At 38.5% G+C, this 16881-nt stretch overlaps 1 protein-coding gene and 1 pseudogene across 8 annotated transcripts in view; one reads left to right on the top strand and one right to left on the bottom strand.

Moving 5' to 3' along the window:
- Nucleotides 1–16881, top strand: part of PPP1R12B (protein phosphatase 1 regulatory subunit 12B) — a 267914-nt gene that overhangs the window by 211377 nt on the left and 39656 nt on the right. Inside the window, exon 1 of one of the 8 annotated variants that reach the window (XM_053604154.1) lies at nucleotides 7453–8218. The exons of the other annotated variants lie outside the window; for them this stretch is intronic. Coding sequence (XP_053460129.1) covers nucleotides 8117–8218 — 102 coding nt within the window. The 5' untranslated portion in view covers nucleotides 7453–8116. Of the gene's footprint in view, nucleotides 1–7452; nucleotides 8219–16881 lie in introns of those variants that run through there. 8 annotated transcript variants of the gene reach the window in all.
- LOC128595492 (60S ribosomal protein L32-like) lies at nucleotides 1565–2009 on the bottom strand (annotated as a pseudogene).

Below are 16881 nucleotides of genomic sequence, written 5' to 3'. Positions count from 1 at the left end.
CCCAATAAAGTTCTTTGTAGCAGAAAGATCCAATCCAGAGTCATAATTTATACCCAATTTTTGTCTCTCTAGTCAATCTTTCCTTGACTTTTACAACCTTGATATTTTTTAAGGTAACAACCAATCATATATATCTCCCAGTATTTTATGAGGTGATACTCTGAGATTATGTAAAATTCAGTTCCTTGCCTACTTTTACCCACTACTTTTTGGCATAAATTAATATTCCTTTCTTAGATTGATTTTATAATGCTGGTTGCCAAATGATGACTTTTCTAATAATTACATCTACATTTATTAGTAGGCGTTCTACTGTAAGGAACAACCTTCTATTTTTTCATTCATTTATATCAGGGCGTACTTTCTATTTTATTCGGTAGATTACAATTCACTGCTATCACTATTTATTTTGATGCTCATACTGTCCCAGGTTTGGCTTTCTAAGCAGGCTTCTGTGTCCTTTTGTCTTGTCATTTAAGCGTTGTTTTAAGTGCTTTCTTACCTTCTTTAGTGCAAAGACCCAGGCTTATTTTCTGTCCCTGCTTCAGCTTTGGAATTAGTCGTTTCTTCAAGGGCCATGTTTCTTTTAGAGAAAAGTGGCATTTAGAAACAGTGATCTGGGCACGAGATACGCTAAATGCTTCTCTTCCCAGGCCCTCTCCATAGGCAGATATACCTACATAAATATAATACATATATGATGCATTTACTCAGATGTACACATACATTTTCATCTTGAGTTATTTATCTATATCTATCTTTCTCTATCTATATTGAAAATCATGAGTTCATACTGATACATTCAATTCTTGCACAACACCATAAGGTTCATTCCAGCTTCTCCCTCCCTTTTTTTTTTGTATTTATACCCACCTTCTCCAACAATGAGGAACTTACTTGCCATTATTAGTGTGTTTACTTATTTGTTCAGTCTCCCTGTGTAAACTAGTTCCTTAACTAGACCAAGCTTCTGCCTCACCATTGTACCCTTCCCTATGCCAGGGCTCTGCCTTCCAAGAAATAAAGAACATTGGGAGGAGAGAAGGAGGAAGACAGGTAGGGACGTAGGTTTTTTCTTTAAAGCAGTTGAAAACAAGATTCTGATATCCCTTTTACATAACCACAGCAAGCACATACAAAGTAAAAACTGATATTTAAGTTCTTTGCTTCAGATTTTCATTTAGAGTCTTTTACATATATTTTATAAATTCATGTGCATGTTGACCAAGCACTTTTCGTGGTAACAATCATGCATTGAGCGTGACTACATGCTAGGCACTGTTTTAGATGAATATATATATATGCACATATATGTATATACCATATCATGTCAGTTAGTTAAGCAGGAGTTTGAATTTCAATCCAGGATATCTGACTACAAAGCCATACCCCTCCCAAAACACACATAAGCATGGTGGCATATTGGTTGCTTTGAGAATCATCACTAGGAGGCATTTTATTAACCATTATCACTGTTAAGCCATAGGATTTAATTTTTTTTCCATTTTTCTTTTCAGTTTTTATGGTTTTATTTAAACACAAATAAAATGTGCACATGTACTATCTATTCATTTTCTTTGTTGCACAGACTGGTATTAGGAAAGGTGACTCTGATGGCCACAATGGCTGCTCTTACCACAATGGCTTTGTGGTTCTTGGAGGAAATGCCACACAGTAAGATTTGTTGCACATCAGCAGCATTTCCAGCTCCTTGATGTTGTAGACAAGGAACTTCTGCAAACTACTGGGCAGCATGTGCTTTGTTTTCTTGTTGCTCCCATAACCAATGTTGGGCATCAAGATCTGGCCCTTGAATCTTCTCTGATTATTGTCAGTACCTCCGGGTTTCTGCCAAATTATGCTTAATTTTGACGTATTGGTCTACCTGGTGCCATATGAGCTTCTCAGTCCTCTTCTTGACAATTCTGGGTTTCACTGGGGTCTGAGGGTGGCCATGATGCCCAATAGGAGATGGCTGCCACTTCTGTAGGTAGCGCTAAGGAAGAAAGAGCAGCAGTTTTTTGTTTTTGTTTTTATTTTCTAAAATAAAAAGGGGGGAAACTAGAAATTGCTCCAAATTTCATTAAATTCTATCTCTACTATTGGGAGATTGAGTCAATGAGAGTCACTGATCAGGATTCACAGCATGAAACATTCTATTGGCTTCTTCACACATTCGATGTGTGTCATCTCCATAAACACATGTAGTTCCTTTATTTCATGGTTGTTACATTTTGGAGATGCTATTGAGCTGACTACTTGGAAATGTTAATACATTTATAACAACCCCCTAAAGTTTATGGGCTTTTTAACTTCTGTTTCATCTAGCGGAAATATAATATTGTAGACGAACCAAACATTCTGTCCTGCTTATTTGAAAAAGATTATTATCTAAATAAGTGGCCATTTACAAAGCTCACTCTATGAAGTATTCCTTTACCAGGATCTTTGATTACCAAACCTTAATTTGAAAAATAGGTTGAATCATCAGTCGGTAAACTCACTGGGGAAGCAAAAAAGAGAGTAATTTGTTCTTGCTGTTAGGGGTTCCTCCATGCTGGTTGTCTTTGAGCAGGAAATTTGTGTGATTAAGCAACTTTATGGGTGACAGTGTATATGCCCTAGGCCTTAAGGTTATAATTTATGATAGGCCAGTATAGAGAAAAATGTAGATTACTATAATCTCTAGAACCTTAATTTGGGAATGATACTGGAAATGTATACTACCCAAAAAACGAGATCCTCTTTATAACTGAAAGGCATAAGACTGTGGCCAAGAATATTTCCATTCAGTTCTTGTTTTTACAAGGGAGTTAATATCTTTTGAGTCGGAAAGGAACTACAAATGCTTGTTGCCTGGGTTGGTAAAAATTAAATGTACAAAAGAAAAGTAAATAAAGAGCAGAGAGTCAACTTTCTGGAGAAATTATCTCTGTTTCTGTATATCTGATGTGTTCTATGGATGTCTCAAATACCTAGAATTTTCTTTTTTTTTTTTTTTGAGATAGAGTTGTTGCCCTTGGTAGACTGCTGTGGCATTATAGCTCACAGTGACCTCAAATCTTGGGCTCGAGTAATCCTCTTGCCTCAGCCTCCCAAGTAGCTGGGACTACAGGCGCCCTCCACAATGGCCGGCTATTTTTAGAGACAGGGTCTGGCTCTTGCTCAGGCTGGTCTGGAACTCCTGAGCTCAAGCAATCCACCCACCTCAGCCTTCCAGAGTACTAGGATTACAGGCATGAGCTACTGCATCTGGCCACCCAGAATTTTCTTGAAGGATCTGAATGAGTGGATCTTTTTAGATCTCCATTTACTTTAATTTAATCAACCAATGCTTAGTCTTCAGGCCATTGTGTTTTGCTCCCCTCTTCTTAGCTGTGTGTCTTTGGGACAAGTCATTTAACCTTCTAGAACTTAACTTTTTTCATGTGTAACAGTAATGAGTTGCTTTAGGACATGAATGTATTCTGAGAAATGTGTCATTAGTCAATTTTGTCCTTATGCAAACATTATAGAGTGTACTTAACTACCCTAGAGGGTACAACCTGCTACACGCCAAGGCAATATGGTTTCTCCTAGACTACAAACCTAAGCAGCATATTAATATACTGAATGCTGTTCAGGGGTGTCAAACCGTTTTTCTTTTCTGGCTCACATTGGAAGAATAAGAATTGTCTTGGGCCACACAGTAAATACACATACACTAATAAAGTTGATGGGCAAAAGAAAAGGTCCGTACATACTTTTCATGATAACCAACACACAGATAAGCAAAATAGTCCTCAGCCAATCTGGGCTACAGGTTGGACACCTCTGCTAGGCGGTTGTAACAATATTAAGTATTTTTGTATCTAAACATAGAAAAAGTGCAGTAAAAATACTGTATGGTACACCTGTGTAGGGCACATAACATGAATGGAGCTTGCAGAACTGGAAGTTGCTCTGGGTGATTCAGTGCACTGGTGGTGAGCAAATGTGAAGGACTAGATATTACTGTATACTACTGTAGACTTTATAAACACTATATACTTAGGCTAAACTACAGTAATAATAAATTATCTGTGGCTTATTGTAACTTTTTTACTTTATAATTTTTTTTTGGAGACAGAGTCTAACTGTATTGCCTGAGCTAGAGTACAGTGATGTCATCACAGCTCAGTGTAACCTCAAATTCCTGGCCTCCAGTGATCCTCCTGCCTCAGCCTCCCAAGTAGCTAGAACACCGGTGCATGCCACCACACCTGGATAATTTTTGTCTTTTTTGTACAGACAGAATTTTGCTCTTGCTCAGGCTGGTCTTGAATTCCTAGCCTCAAGGTATACACGCCACCACATCTGGATAATTTTTATATTATATATTATATATTTTTAATTATATATTTTTGTAGAGACAAGGTTTTGCTCTTGTTCAGGTTGTCTCAAACTCCTGGCTTCAAATGATCTCCCACCTCAGCCTCCCAAAGTGCTAAGAGTACAAGTGTGGGCCCCATACCCGCCTTAATTAATTTTTGATTCTTTTTAATAACACTTATCTTAAAACACAAACATATTGTGCAGCTGTACAAAAATTTTCTTTTTATTCTTATTCTGTAAGCTTTTTTCTATTTTCAAATTTTCTTTTTCTTTACTTTTTAAACTTTTTTAAAGTTTAAAGACACACAAACATATATATTAGCCTAGGTCTGCACAACATCAGTATTTTCAATATCACTGTCTTTCACCTTTGCATCTTATCCCAGTGGGAGGTCTTCCATGGCAATAACATGCATGGAGCTGTCACTTCCAATGATAACAATACTGTCTTCTGAAATATCTTCTGAAGGACATGAGTGAGGCTATTTTTTTTTTTATTGTTGGAGATTCATAGAGGGTACAATAAGCCAGGTTACACTGATTGCAGTTGTTAGGTAAAGTCCCTCTTGCAATCATGTCTTGCCCCCATAAAGTGTGACACACACCAAGGCCCCACCCCCTCCCTCTGTCCCTCTTTCTGCTTTTCCTCCCCCACCCCCCAGAGGCTATTTTTTTGTTGTCATTTGTTTTTTGTTATTTTCTTTTCTTTTTTTTTTTTTTTTTTTGGCTAAAGCAGCAGAACAATTGAGGCTTTTTTACCATTAATCTTTTTTAATAAGTAGAAATCCAATCTAAAATGGTGATTAAGGCCGGACACATTGGCTCATGCCTGTAATCTCAGTACTTGGGAGACCGAGGCGGGTGGATTGCCTGAGCTCAGGAGTTCGAGACCAGCCTGAGCAAGAGCAAGACCCCATCTCTAAAAAATAGCCAGGCATTGTGGCAGGTGCCTGTAGTCCCACCTACTTGGGAGGCTGAGGCAACAGGATGGCTTGAGCCAAAGAGTTTGAGGTTGCTGTGAGCTAAGACATCACAGCGCTCCGTTGAGGATGACAAAGTGAGACTCTGTCTCAAAAAATAAATAAATAGGCTTGGTGCATGTAGCTCAGCGGCTCGAGCGCCAGCCACATACACTAGAGCTGGCAGGTTTGAATCCAACCTGGGCCTGACAAACAACAATAACAATTACAACCAAAAAATAGCCAGGCGTTATGGCAGGCGCCTGTAATCCCAGCTACTTGGGAGGCAAGAGAACCGCTTAAGCCTAAGAGTTTGAGGTTGCTGTGAGCCGTGACGCCATGGTACTCTACCCAGGGCAATAGCTTAAGACTCCATCTCAAAATAAATAAATAAATAAATAAATGATTAAAATAAAATATAATAGATATTAGGTCATAGGAACTTTTCAGCTTCATTGTAGTCTAATGGGACCACTATCATATAGATACATGATCTGTAATTGACTGAAGTGTCAGTTATGTAGTACATGACTATATAGTAATGTACTTTTCAGCACGGTTGAATGACTCAGGTGAGGTAACGTATGTTAATACTGATACAAAAAAAAAGTTTATCAAGGTTAATACTTCCCTAGAAGTGGACTTAAGAAAAAAGAAAAAGAAACTGAGACCAGTTCAGAGTAAAAGAGGTTTACATTCTCTCCCCAGTTGCCAGTGAGTTTCTTGCCAGGTCAAGAAACTGTCTGATCAGAATTGTTCTTGCCATTCCTTTAGGAAATAATGTAACCTGGTGGCTTTCATTCAACATATGGGAAAGGTATCGCTCATCCTTCCCTAGCCAATCATACTTGCCTTGGGAATATTAGCATTTAGGTTTGCATTAATAATTTCTTTAAGTAAAGACATCTAATAGAGAAAAGACTCACTCTTATCAGATAGGATTAACTATGTAAACTATATCTGTAATATAGGATTTATAGGTCTTTATAGGTCTGAATTCCCCTAAATAATTGGCCTCTTACTTTATGTAATTCTGATTTGTGATAAAATTGACCAGTCCTCTTAAGAATTTTTTTTTATTGGGAACAAATCAGGACGCCTTTATAAACATTTAGCAATCTGTATTCCTCAGACCAACTCCCAGGTACTTTATCACTTCCATTGATTTAATTTCACAAAATTGGTCATAAAATTAAAATGTCAAGACAAGTAGAGGAAGAAGAAGGTTGGACAGATTTGAAGGGAAAAGTAAAAAATTGAAATGGAAAAAGGGAAGGCACCATAGAGTTTATAAGAGCCCAGAGAGAAGTGAGTTGTTACTTTGAAGATAAACCAACTGGCTTAGAAAGCATTTGGCCTAGAAATGTTAAATGGTGTAGTGATGACAACAGAGTACAAAAAATTAAATTTGAGATGTTTCTTCAAGGTCAAGTCCAAGATCCTTCAACACCATCCAGAGAAATTCCTTTCTTTTTAGCTCTTAATTTTCCCTGCACTACTGAAACCTGTAGTCTTGCCATTCTGTTGCTGTTTTCTCTCTTCCTTTCTGACCCTTCTTTCTTTCTCCTCACCTTTATTGCCCTTTCCTATTTTCTTATTCCCTGATTATGGAATCTTAGGAAATTCTAGTAAGCTTTATACTTAGAGACTCAGCCAGTAAGGTCTCTAAGGTACAAAAAGCTTCCTTTGCATTGGGCTAAAGTTTCAGTTTCCTGGGCTTCTAGGAATGAGATCTCATACAAATTGAACATAAAAGGCCTGGAGGCGCTTTGACTGATGTTTCAGTCTGGGCTTGTTACTGAAGAGATCCAGAAGTTTAAAAAAATCTCTGTTCTCATGGTGTTCAGAGAAATTAGTCTTGGAGACTGCCTATTCTGAGGGAGTGGATACTGGAAGCTTGGTGGGGTTTGCCCCTAACGATGCCCCCAAAGAGCCTCCTTTTATTTCTAGAAGTTGGCAGGCTTTCTTTTCCTCCTACAAGTGGCAACTCGAATTCTGAGTTGAAAGTGAATCTTTGCCCTTGGCTCCTCTCCAGCATTCCTCGCTGAGCGAATAAGGATTTGGAATGTCAGAAAATAGAAGAGGGGAGGGGAAAAAGATGTGTGTATGACTGTGAGTGTTTATATGTAAAAGCAGCTTCATCTGGGAGGACTTAGAGAAACTTGACTTCCACAGACTGCTTCCTTCTCATAAACTGTTGGTTCCTTATTTATATTTTTTTGTTTTTTAAAAATTGTTTAACCTGAATTTATCACAGCAGTTCCAAATCCCTTATAACCCAGTGAAGTCAAGCAATGGGAAGACAGCATGATTTCCAGGGGATTTCTGTTTCTTCCCTCTGGATAAAGTGACTGTAGTTGTTCCCAGACTCATCTGCGGCAGGATCCAAGGTCGTCTTCCCTCTGGATTTAATCTGGTGTCATCAGAAACCTAGATTCAGGTTTTATTGGAGAGCAAGCCTCAATAAGAAGTGTCCTTTGGGGAGAATCAAGGACTCAATCTAGACGTCCAAGGTGTTGCTCAGCCCAGTACGCTGTACGGTAAGCTACCAGTCCTGAGCACTTTGTGGTTGGAGCTGAATTGAAAATATTGATGGAACACGCCTCTCAGACTCTGTGTAACCGGGAACTGATTTAGAGCTCAAGACTATAATTTACAGGGCTGCTTTTATCCTTTATTTAGTTTTATACAAAGTCATCTTGCATCAACTCAAAAGGAAAGATTCTGTGAGGGTAACCTTGCAGGGCAAATTCCCAGCTTTGTGTGAAGAATCCAGTGGTTGAGTATCTGCATCCTGAGGAGCCATGTCCTCTTTATATACCCGAAGTAAAGAATTCCCTCGGAATAGGAAATCTCAGTCTGATTCTCCCCCAGCATCTCCCTCCCCGACTGCCAAGACACTCCGAGTAAGCAGCATTTTTTATTTATGTATGTTCGTAGCTGTATCAGAGGTGGAGAGTGTGTATATATATATAATTTGGGGGATTAGATTTAAAGCAAAGGAATTTCAAAACAGATGAGAATGGGGGGGGGAGAAAATTCACAAGTAAAGACCCTATTAGTTTCTCTGCAAAAGGTTATAGTTCATAATACTTACAGCCTTAAGTGAAAGCAGAGTTAAATATGTCAGACTACAATTTAGCTCTTTTAGCTTTTAACTGTCAGTTGTAAACTGCTTAACAGTAAGATTTTAAAGTCCTTATCATTGTATCTTACAGGGCTTTTCCTAATTTCTGCAGCTATATTCAGTTGCTGCCTTTCTTATGTTTTATGGATCAATACTATGTTTGAAGAGAACAAGCTTCCAAATGGCCGTGAAACTATATATAATTAAGCTTCAATTATGCGCAAGTTCTGTATATATATTTGTGCATGCATGTACATGAGATAGAGTGTGCCTTGGCCTGTTTTGCATGTCTGTCACTGAGTGATGGTGAGAAAAACCCAAATGAGTAAGGAGTTTATGTACACTTGGAATCTTATTTCTCAGTCACCAAATACCATCAGGAAATTCGTGCTTAAGTGTCAAAGAAATAACTCCTGGCCATTGACAACCAGCTGTATGGGGTGTTTGTGATGTTGTTCATAGAACCATTTGAGGCTTTTCTCCATTTTCTCTAGTTGATGTCTTTGTTGAAACAATTTACGTATGGGCACTTGCTCTAATGTAGTGGCTTCCTCTCCAAGACGATAACAAAAGCAAGAACTGCTACCAATAGCAAACAGTGAGAAACCCTGATCAGCATATTAGGTAGCAGGCAATATAGCATTTCCTTTTTAGGAAAGTAGGTTATGCTATACCATATATACAGAGTAAGAAGAGGGACAGTCATAGCTTCCTTATTTGGGGAGCAAAGGGGAGAAAATCTGCAAGAAGCCTGAATAGACTAGTGTAATTTTTTTAAGTTATTTTGTATCCATTTTCAATGTCTTTCTCACAGAGTAAATTACCATGTAGTGGAATTTGGTATATGGCATGTTGGTCTGGGACCTCAGCCAGGGATGTTTAGTTACCAGAATACCAAAAGAATGTTATGTTGTTCCATTCATAAGTTACTTTTTGTTAGAGGACTAAGAGAGAATTCAATATAGTATATGTCATATCATTGCGTTCCAAGAGTATTTTTTCTGCATGTAGACTGGTACCTTTCTTTCTCACCGAGCCATAAAATATTTTCTCCATAGGAGCTGTTGAGTATTTTTTGGTGGCACCAACTCAGGTCCACAAAACTGAACAGTTCAGTTAGTGTTTCCCTTTGCTTCCTTCCCTCTTGTCATACTTAATAGTATCTTTAGTTGTGTAGTATCCATTGTTAATGTCTGTTCACCATCATAGCCATAGTTCCCAGAGCAATGTGGTGAGCCATAAACAAATATCTGTTTAGTGACCCTATCACCTTTCCCCTTTCTGTTTTTCCATTTCTTCCTTAGTGATAGGTACTACCTTCTTCTTCTGTCACTCCTAAAAGCTGCCATCTACGCTTCCTGTCCTAATTCTACCACCTCTCATCCCTGTCTTTTAAGCAGAGGTCATAGTGAGAGAAAATTTGAGAATTTGAATTAAAAGGAAACCAAATATGTATGGTTTAATAAGATGGTTTAAACTGCTTCCCAATTTCATGGTCAGTGGCTGTGTATTTCCACAATAGTATCAGCTTACTGTAAACAACTTTGAGTGTCCAAATGGTTTGAGACTGTGCTATAAAGAATGTTGATTTTCATATACCATTCATGTTCCTTTATTTTGCTAATATCTTTAATGTTGGTGAGAATGAAAGGTACGCAAGACTAATTTAGAGGCTGCTGACATTTTGAACTGTTTGTAAGACTAATCTCCTAAGATTGCCCTAGCCTAGTTCCTTTTCTCTCATGTTCAGCTAGTTAGATAGAGTAGGCTTTAAAAACTGGTTTGGGGTGCTCTTTAACAACTGGTTTTGGGATATTGTTCCTGTGCTCATGTACCTTCTTGATGCCTGGTTATATCTTATGGATCCTCAACTTTAAGGGGTGGGTGTTAAAGCCGGGCTCGGTGACTCATGCCTGTAATCCTAGCACTTGGGGAGGCTAAGGTGGGTGCACTACCTGAGCTCATGGGTTCGAGACCAGCCTGAGCAAGAGCAAGATCCCATCTCTAAAAATAGCCAGGTGTTCTGGCAGGTGCCTGTAGTCTCAGCTACTCGGGAGGCTGAGGCAAGAGGATCGCTTGAGCCCAAGAGTTTGAGGTTGCTGTGAGCTGTGATGCAACGGCACTCTGCAGAGGGCAACAAAGTAAGACTCTGTCTCTAAAAAGAAAAGAAAAGAAAAGTGGGTATTAGTGGGTGTTATACTCATTTTACCTATAAGGAAACCAAGATACATGAAAGACAAATAGTTTGTCCAGTAATGGAGTCTTAATTCAAGTGCAGGCCTCTCTGACCCCAACACCCATATTCATCAGCAACACTGGCATATATATCAAATATATTTGAAGTCAAGGTTAATATTCTGGGGGTAAAGATGACAATTAAAAAGTTAGGTAGCTCTGAGAGTCCAAAATTTATCCATGATGGGGTTATAGGAAACCAAAATTGCAGGAAGGAGAAAAGCTGTGTCTATAGAACATGGAAATTGACAGGCCATATCCAGTGCCTGGTTCTCAAATTCCGGTCATACTGTCTGGGACCATGGACCCCACAGAGCCTGAGATCTTGTAGGCCATAGGTTCTTCAGATTTCTCTTAAAGGTGGAGGTGCCTGGGTCTTTACAATAAAGATACTAGGAAGTTTCTCTTTGCATTTCAGACTTAAAATCAGGACAGCTCTCTCACTGTCCTCATCCACCCAAACTGCTGTGATTTACATACATATAATTTTCTTCTAGAGTTAAAGACGTGCAGCACCTGATCCAATATTCTTGTAATTTTGAGCTAACATTTAAAATTTGATTCTTTTTTAGTGTTGTTAAAGGGGCTGAATATTAAGTGGTTCCATATAAGGAAAATGCCCTCAAAAAGAATTTTTTAAAGAATTTTTAAATAATTGCTATTTACACAGAGAGAATGTTTTGGACACCTTGCCTTTCGTTAAATGTTCAAGAAGTAGTAAGGGCAACTATTAGAAAAACTGTAACTCAAGCAGGTTGTTATTTTTAACTTCAGAAAACAAATGCAGGATGATTTTTCAGTGACTGGAAAACTGAAACTATTTTATCATATATCTTTACTTCTAAAACCCAGCAGGAACTGATACTTTTCATATTACATAGATTAGTGTATCTGTACTCAGTAAATCCATGATTGTTAAGAAAATCTAAGCTTGGGCCAGGCGTGGTGGCTTACTCCTATAATCCTAGTACTCTGGGAGGCCGAAGGGGGTAGATTGCCTGAGCTCAGGAGTTCGAGACCAGCCTGAGCAAAATCAAGATCTTCTCTCTACTAAAAATAGAAAAACTGAGGCATGAGGATCCCTTGAGCCCAAGTTGGAGGTTGTTGTAAGCTATGACGCCATAGCACTCTACCGAGGGTGACAAAGTGAGACTCTGTCTCAAAAAAAGAAAAAGAAAATCTAAGCTTAGATGGAGATTGTACAACCAATATACTCCCTAATGAAAAATCACTCATATGCAGAAGATAGTGCATGTCCTCACCAGCTAAGAAGATTTTTTTTTAGCTTTTTGTAGTTTGTATTTCAAAAATATTTTTCATTCTCTGAACATAATTCTTCTTTCCTTTATTCAAATAGTAGTAACTGGACAAAATTGTACTATTAAACATGGATTTAAAAAATACACATACCTCTTTTCTCAGTAGGGAAAATGACCACCCATCCTTTTGATATCTCCTAACTAGCCCCTGTCTTCACTAAGAATGACTATTCTAAGTGGTATCCTCCTAATATTGCTGTTTTGGTCTCTCTTAACCCTGAATGATGAATAACTTTTTTAAGTGCTTCTTTGGACTTTCACGTTAGTTTCACATTAGTTCAACATCTCTTTTCTCTTTAAAAGTGGATCGTTCCCTGAGTGACAGATCTGCTCACATCTGGTTTGTCACTCTGGAAAAATAGAACAGTGTCCCCAGATTCACTCTCATTTCTAATGAGAACCATCTATACCAGGATGAGATGAGAATTTGAAGGCTCAGTCTCTTTTCTCACGCAATGAAGCCGGTATAAAATAAGATGCTGGATTCACCTTATTGGTAGAAAAACTTCCTACTGACACACATTTTCCACCATTAAAAAAAAAAAAGAAAAATTCTGGGCCAGGCACAGTGGCTCATGTCTGTAATCCTAGCACTCTGGGAGGCCGAGATGGGTGGATTGCCTGACCTCAGCAATCCACCCATTGCTGAGGTCAGGCAATGGACCTCTGAGACCAGCCAGAGCCCAGTGCAAGACCTTATCTCTACAAAAAATAGCCTGGCATTGTGGCAGCTGCCTGTAGTCCCAGCTACGTGGGAGGCTGAGGCAAGAGCATGAGTTTGAGGTTGCCGTGAGCTGTGACACCACGACACTCTACCAAGGGTGACAAAGTGAAACTCTGTCTCAAAAAAAAATTCTGAACTGCAGATATATTAGATACCTTTAGTTCTTATTTTTTAATCACTATGATATTATTGGCTCTAAAGTTTATAAATTCTATAAATTAGGAACTAGTCCATTTAGATGGTTTAGCATTTTTAAATTATCCTGAAAGCAAGAGACAGGTAATTTTTGTTCAGTATTCTCAAATTATTATTTGATAATCAAAAAAGTATTTTTTGGCACAGTGTGATGGTTCATGCTTATAATCCCAACACTTTGGGAGGCTAAGATGGGAGGATCACTTGAGGCCAGGAGTTTGAGACCAGCCTGGGCCACATAATAAGACCTTGACACTAAAATATGTAATAATAAATACAAAATAAATATATGTATATATATCCTTTCTCAATACAGGATAAATTCAAAGAAAACAAATACTAGAAAATGTCCAAATTGTAGTGCTTATTTGGTATTTATTTAATACGTCTTAAAGCAAATGGGTCATTAGGTGAACCTTGGGAATAATTTAATTGGACAGATTTTCACTGAATTGATATCTGTGGTAATAGGATTTGACCTGCATTTATAAACCAAGATCAGTAGCCTTTTCCCATTTAGTCTAGATTACTATTCCTTCAGATCTAACACCTCCATAGGAAAAAAATGACAGAAAACATACAAACATTTTGCATATCTTTCACACCAGTCATTAATATACATAAATGGGGACAGTTAATCAACTGGCTTTGTTTTATAGCCAGCTCTACAAACTAATTAAAGTACATTTGATAAATAATTGGATGATAAAGGATTGCTGCTTTCATGAGAGCTTGTCTATGTGGCAACTCTAGTAAATAGGCTGGAGGCAGTGTGCCTCTTTGCTTCCAGACCTTTCGGGTTGATAATCATGTTTTTGTATGTGCTTTGTGCCCTCCTCTGGCAAGTTTCAAACAGTTCTCTTTACTGTATTATCCTCTGTACTTCCAAAACTATATCTGGGGCACTACCAATCTGGAATCTATTTTTTTTTTTTTTTTTTTTGAGACAGAGCCTCAAGCCATTGCCCTGGGTGACATGTGGCATCACAGCTCACAGCAACCTCCAACTCTTGGGCTCAAGTGATTCTCCTGCCTCCACCTCCCAAGTAGCTGGGACTACAGGCGCCAGCCACAACGCCCGGCTATGGAATCTATTTTTTAACTTCACTTTATAATCCATTGTCATAGAATGAAAAACATTTGTCAGGGTGAATGATTCTAAATAAGGGTTTAATTATTTTTTCTGCCTAATTAAAACTGCTAGCGTATTGATGTTTTAAGTTTTTTATTCTACTCAAGAGAAGTCACTAAGCAGTAATTCATCAGCCCAAGGAATCAACAGTAGTGTAAAACCTGTAGGAATAAAAGTAGTTTCCCCATTTTGAGCCCTTACATGAATTCTAGGTAGATAACTGGCCTCGTTAACTCATGTCCTATGTAAAGCTGGTGGAGATGGCAACTGAAGTCTTGGTTTATTGACCAGAGAGACTGGAAGTTTTGCAGGTTTCAGCTCCTTTCCTGAAGGTATAGCCAGCTATGTCCTGCTCTTTTATTCTAATTTTTGGTTCCAGGATGAATGAGTATCAAGTCCATCTGCCCTATTTTGAATTCTCCTACAATTAACATTTCATGAGCATTTGCAAAGTAGTTGGCTTTATATAAGATACTGGAATTCGTAAATGAAAGGCACAGTTTCTGCTCTCAAGTAATAGATTGCTTAATTGGGGAGGTAAAAAAGAAAATCAAGAATTAAAACAACTCCTGTAATCCCAGCACTTTTGGAGGCCAGGGTGGGAGGATTGATTGAGCCCAAGAGTTTGAAACCAGCCTGGACAACATATCAAGACCCTGTCTCTAAGCTTGGCACCTATAACTCAGTGGTTAGGGCACCGGCCACATACACCGGGGCTGACAGGTTCAAACCTGGCCTAGGCCTATTAAACAACAATGACGACTACAACAAAAAAATAGCCGGGCATTATGGTGGTTGCCTGTAGTCCCAGCTACTTGGGAGGCTGAGGCAAGAGAATTGCTTAAGCCCAAGAGTTTGAGGTTGCTGTGAGCTGTGATGCCATGGCACTCTACCAAGGGCGAGATAGTGAGACTCTGTCTCAAACAAAAAAAAAAAAGAAAGAAAGAAAAAGAAAAAAAAGTATCTCTAAAAAAAAAAAAAAAAACAAAACAAAATTAACCAGATGTAATGGTGCATACCTATAATCCCAGCTCTTCAAGAAGCTGAGCCAGGAGGATCTCTTGAGCCCAAGTTCAGGGTTATAATGAGCTGTGAGCAGGCCACTACACTCTACCTGTGTGACAAAGCAAGACCCTATTTCTAGAAAATGTATAAATAAGCAATAAGAGGAGAACATGCAGGGAGATGACAATACGAAGACTTTTTAAATAAAGACATTCAGGTTGTTTTAGGTCAGGTGGTAAATGCGTTAGCTCAGGTTTGAAGAAAATTGGAAGCCAGATAGGCAAAGAAGAAGGAAAGGATACAGTACATTACAAAGCTTGAGAAAAACAATATAGGAAAACATGGCATTATTTTGAGAGCTGCAGATCATCATGGCTAGAACAAAAGATATATTTAGAAGTGTAATGGGAAATGAAGCTAGAGACTTACCATGGGCCAGGTCATATGAGGCTTAGGATGTCATTTTGAGGATTTGGGGAGTTATCCTGTGGATAAAGTATTAGAGATTTGAAGTAAAGTTGCTGTGATCAGAATTGCATATTAGAGGAATAACACTGGAAACTGTGGAAGTTGGATTATGGAGGGAGGGTCAGGAGGTGTCAGGCCAGTTGCTGTTGATTGTACCATTCCAGGTAATAAATGACAAGGGCCTGAACAGAGACATTCTCTCTCTGGGCAGTACAGAAAAGCATTCAGTTGTTAAGAAGGTAGAATTGATGAGACTTGGGACCAATAGAATGAGGGCAGGAATGAGCCTGAGAAAGGGCAGAGTCAAGAATGACTCCCAGGTCTTTGGTAGAAATGTTACAACAAAACTGAGTTGGCAGACACAGAAGGTAAAAGGATATTGAGTGGGGAAATAGTTTCACTTTTGAATAGGTTGAATTTAAGGCATTTGGGGACATTCAGATAATGATATGCAGAAAGTAGCTGGTCTGAAGCTCAGGAGAAATTATAGCTAAAAATACTGATATTTATTGTTGAAACCATGGGAGCAGTGAACTTACCTAAAAAGTAGATGTAACTTAAGGAAAGGCTGAGAATAAACCTTGCAGAGAAACAATAAACAGAGGAGAGAGGAGATGCTGCTTCTCGTGGCTCTTTCCTACTCCATTACCACTAGAATCACAAGTAGGAAGGCAGCGTATCTTCCAGCAGGAGATATTGTAGTCAGTCTTATGTTACACTGATAAGCTTCAGTTTTCAAGGGATGAGGAAATTTAGGTCAGTTAAGGATCATTGGTTATAAATTTTGTGTTGAGTTCTGGCTTTGTTTTTAGTACATAATCAGCTATGTGACCAGGGATTATTTTCAAATTTGAAAAAGTTCCTGAACTATTCAACATTATTTTTTATTTCTTTTCCTCAGTCTCATAATATGTGAGTGAGCCGACAATTAATTACAGTCAGAAGACCAAAGGGAGTTGATCAGAGTTGGCTTTCATCAGTCTTTTATTCTTTTTAATCCCCTTTTTGTTTCTGTTCTTGACCTGCTTATTATGCAATGGGTGGTGTTTATCTGCCCCTAAACCCATCAAAGTTCTTTGGTTACCCAATGCAGGGAGTTCTACCAGTGAGATATTAAATGAAAATACTAAAAGTATGTCTGGACTTTATTTCCTCATGGTTCATTTTAAAAACATTATTTTCATATGGGAGTTGTATGTAAAATAGCAAGTGAGATATTTTTAAAGTTGTTGATATGGCGGCACCTATAGCTCAGTGGGTAGGGTGCCAGCCACATACACTCAGGCTAGCAGGTTCAAACCCAGCCCAGGCCAGCTAAACAACAACTGCAACCAAAAAATAGCCAGGAGTTGTGGCAGGCACCT

The sequence above is a fragment of the Nycticebus coucang genome, chromosome 10 (genome assembly GCF_027406575.1).
Source record: "Nycticebus coucang isolate mNycCou1 chromosome 10, mNycCou1.pri, whole genome shotgun sequence".
Lineage (NCBI taxonomy): Eukaryota > Metazoa > Chordata > Mammalia > Primates > Lorisidae > Nycticebus > Nycticebus coucang.
The sequence above is the reverse complement of the archived record's forward strand: the minus strand, read 5'-3'. Positions and strand labels throughout refer to the sequence as shown.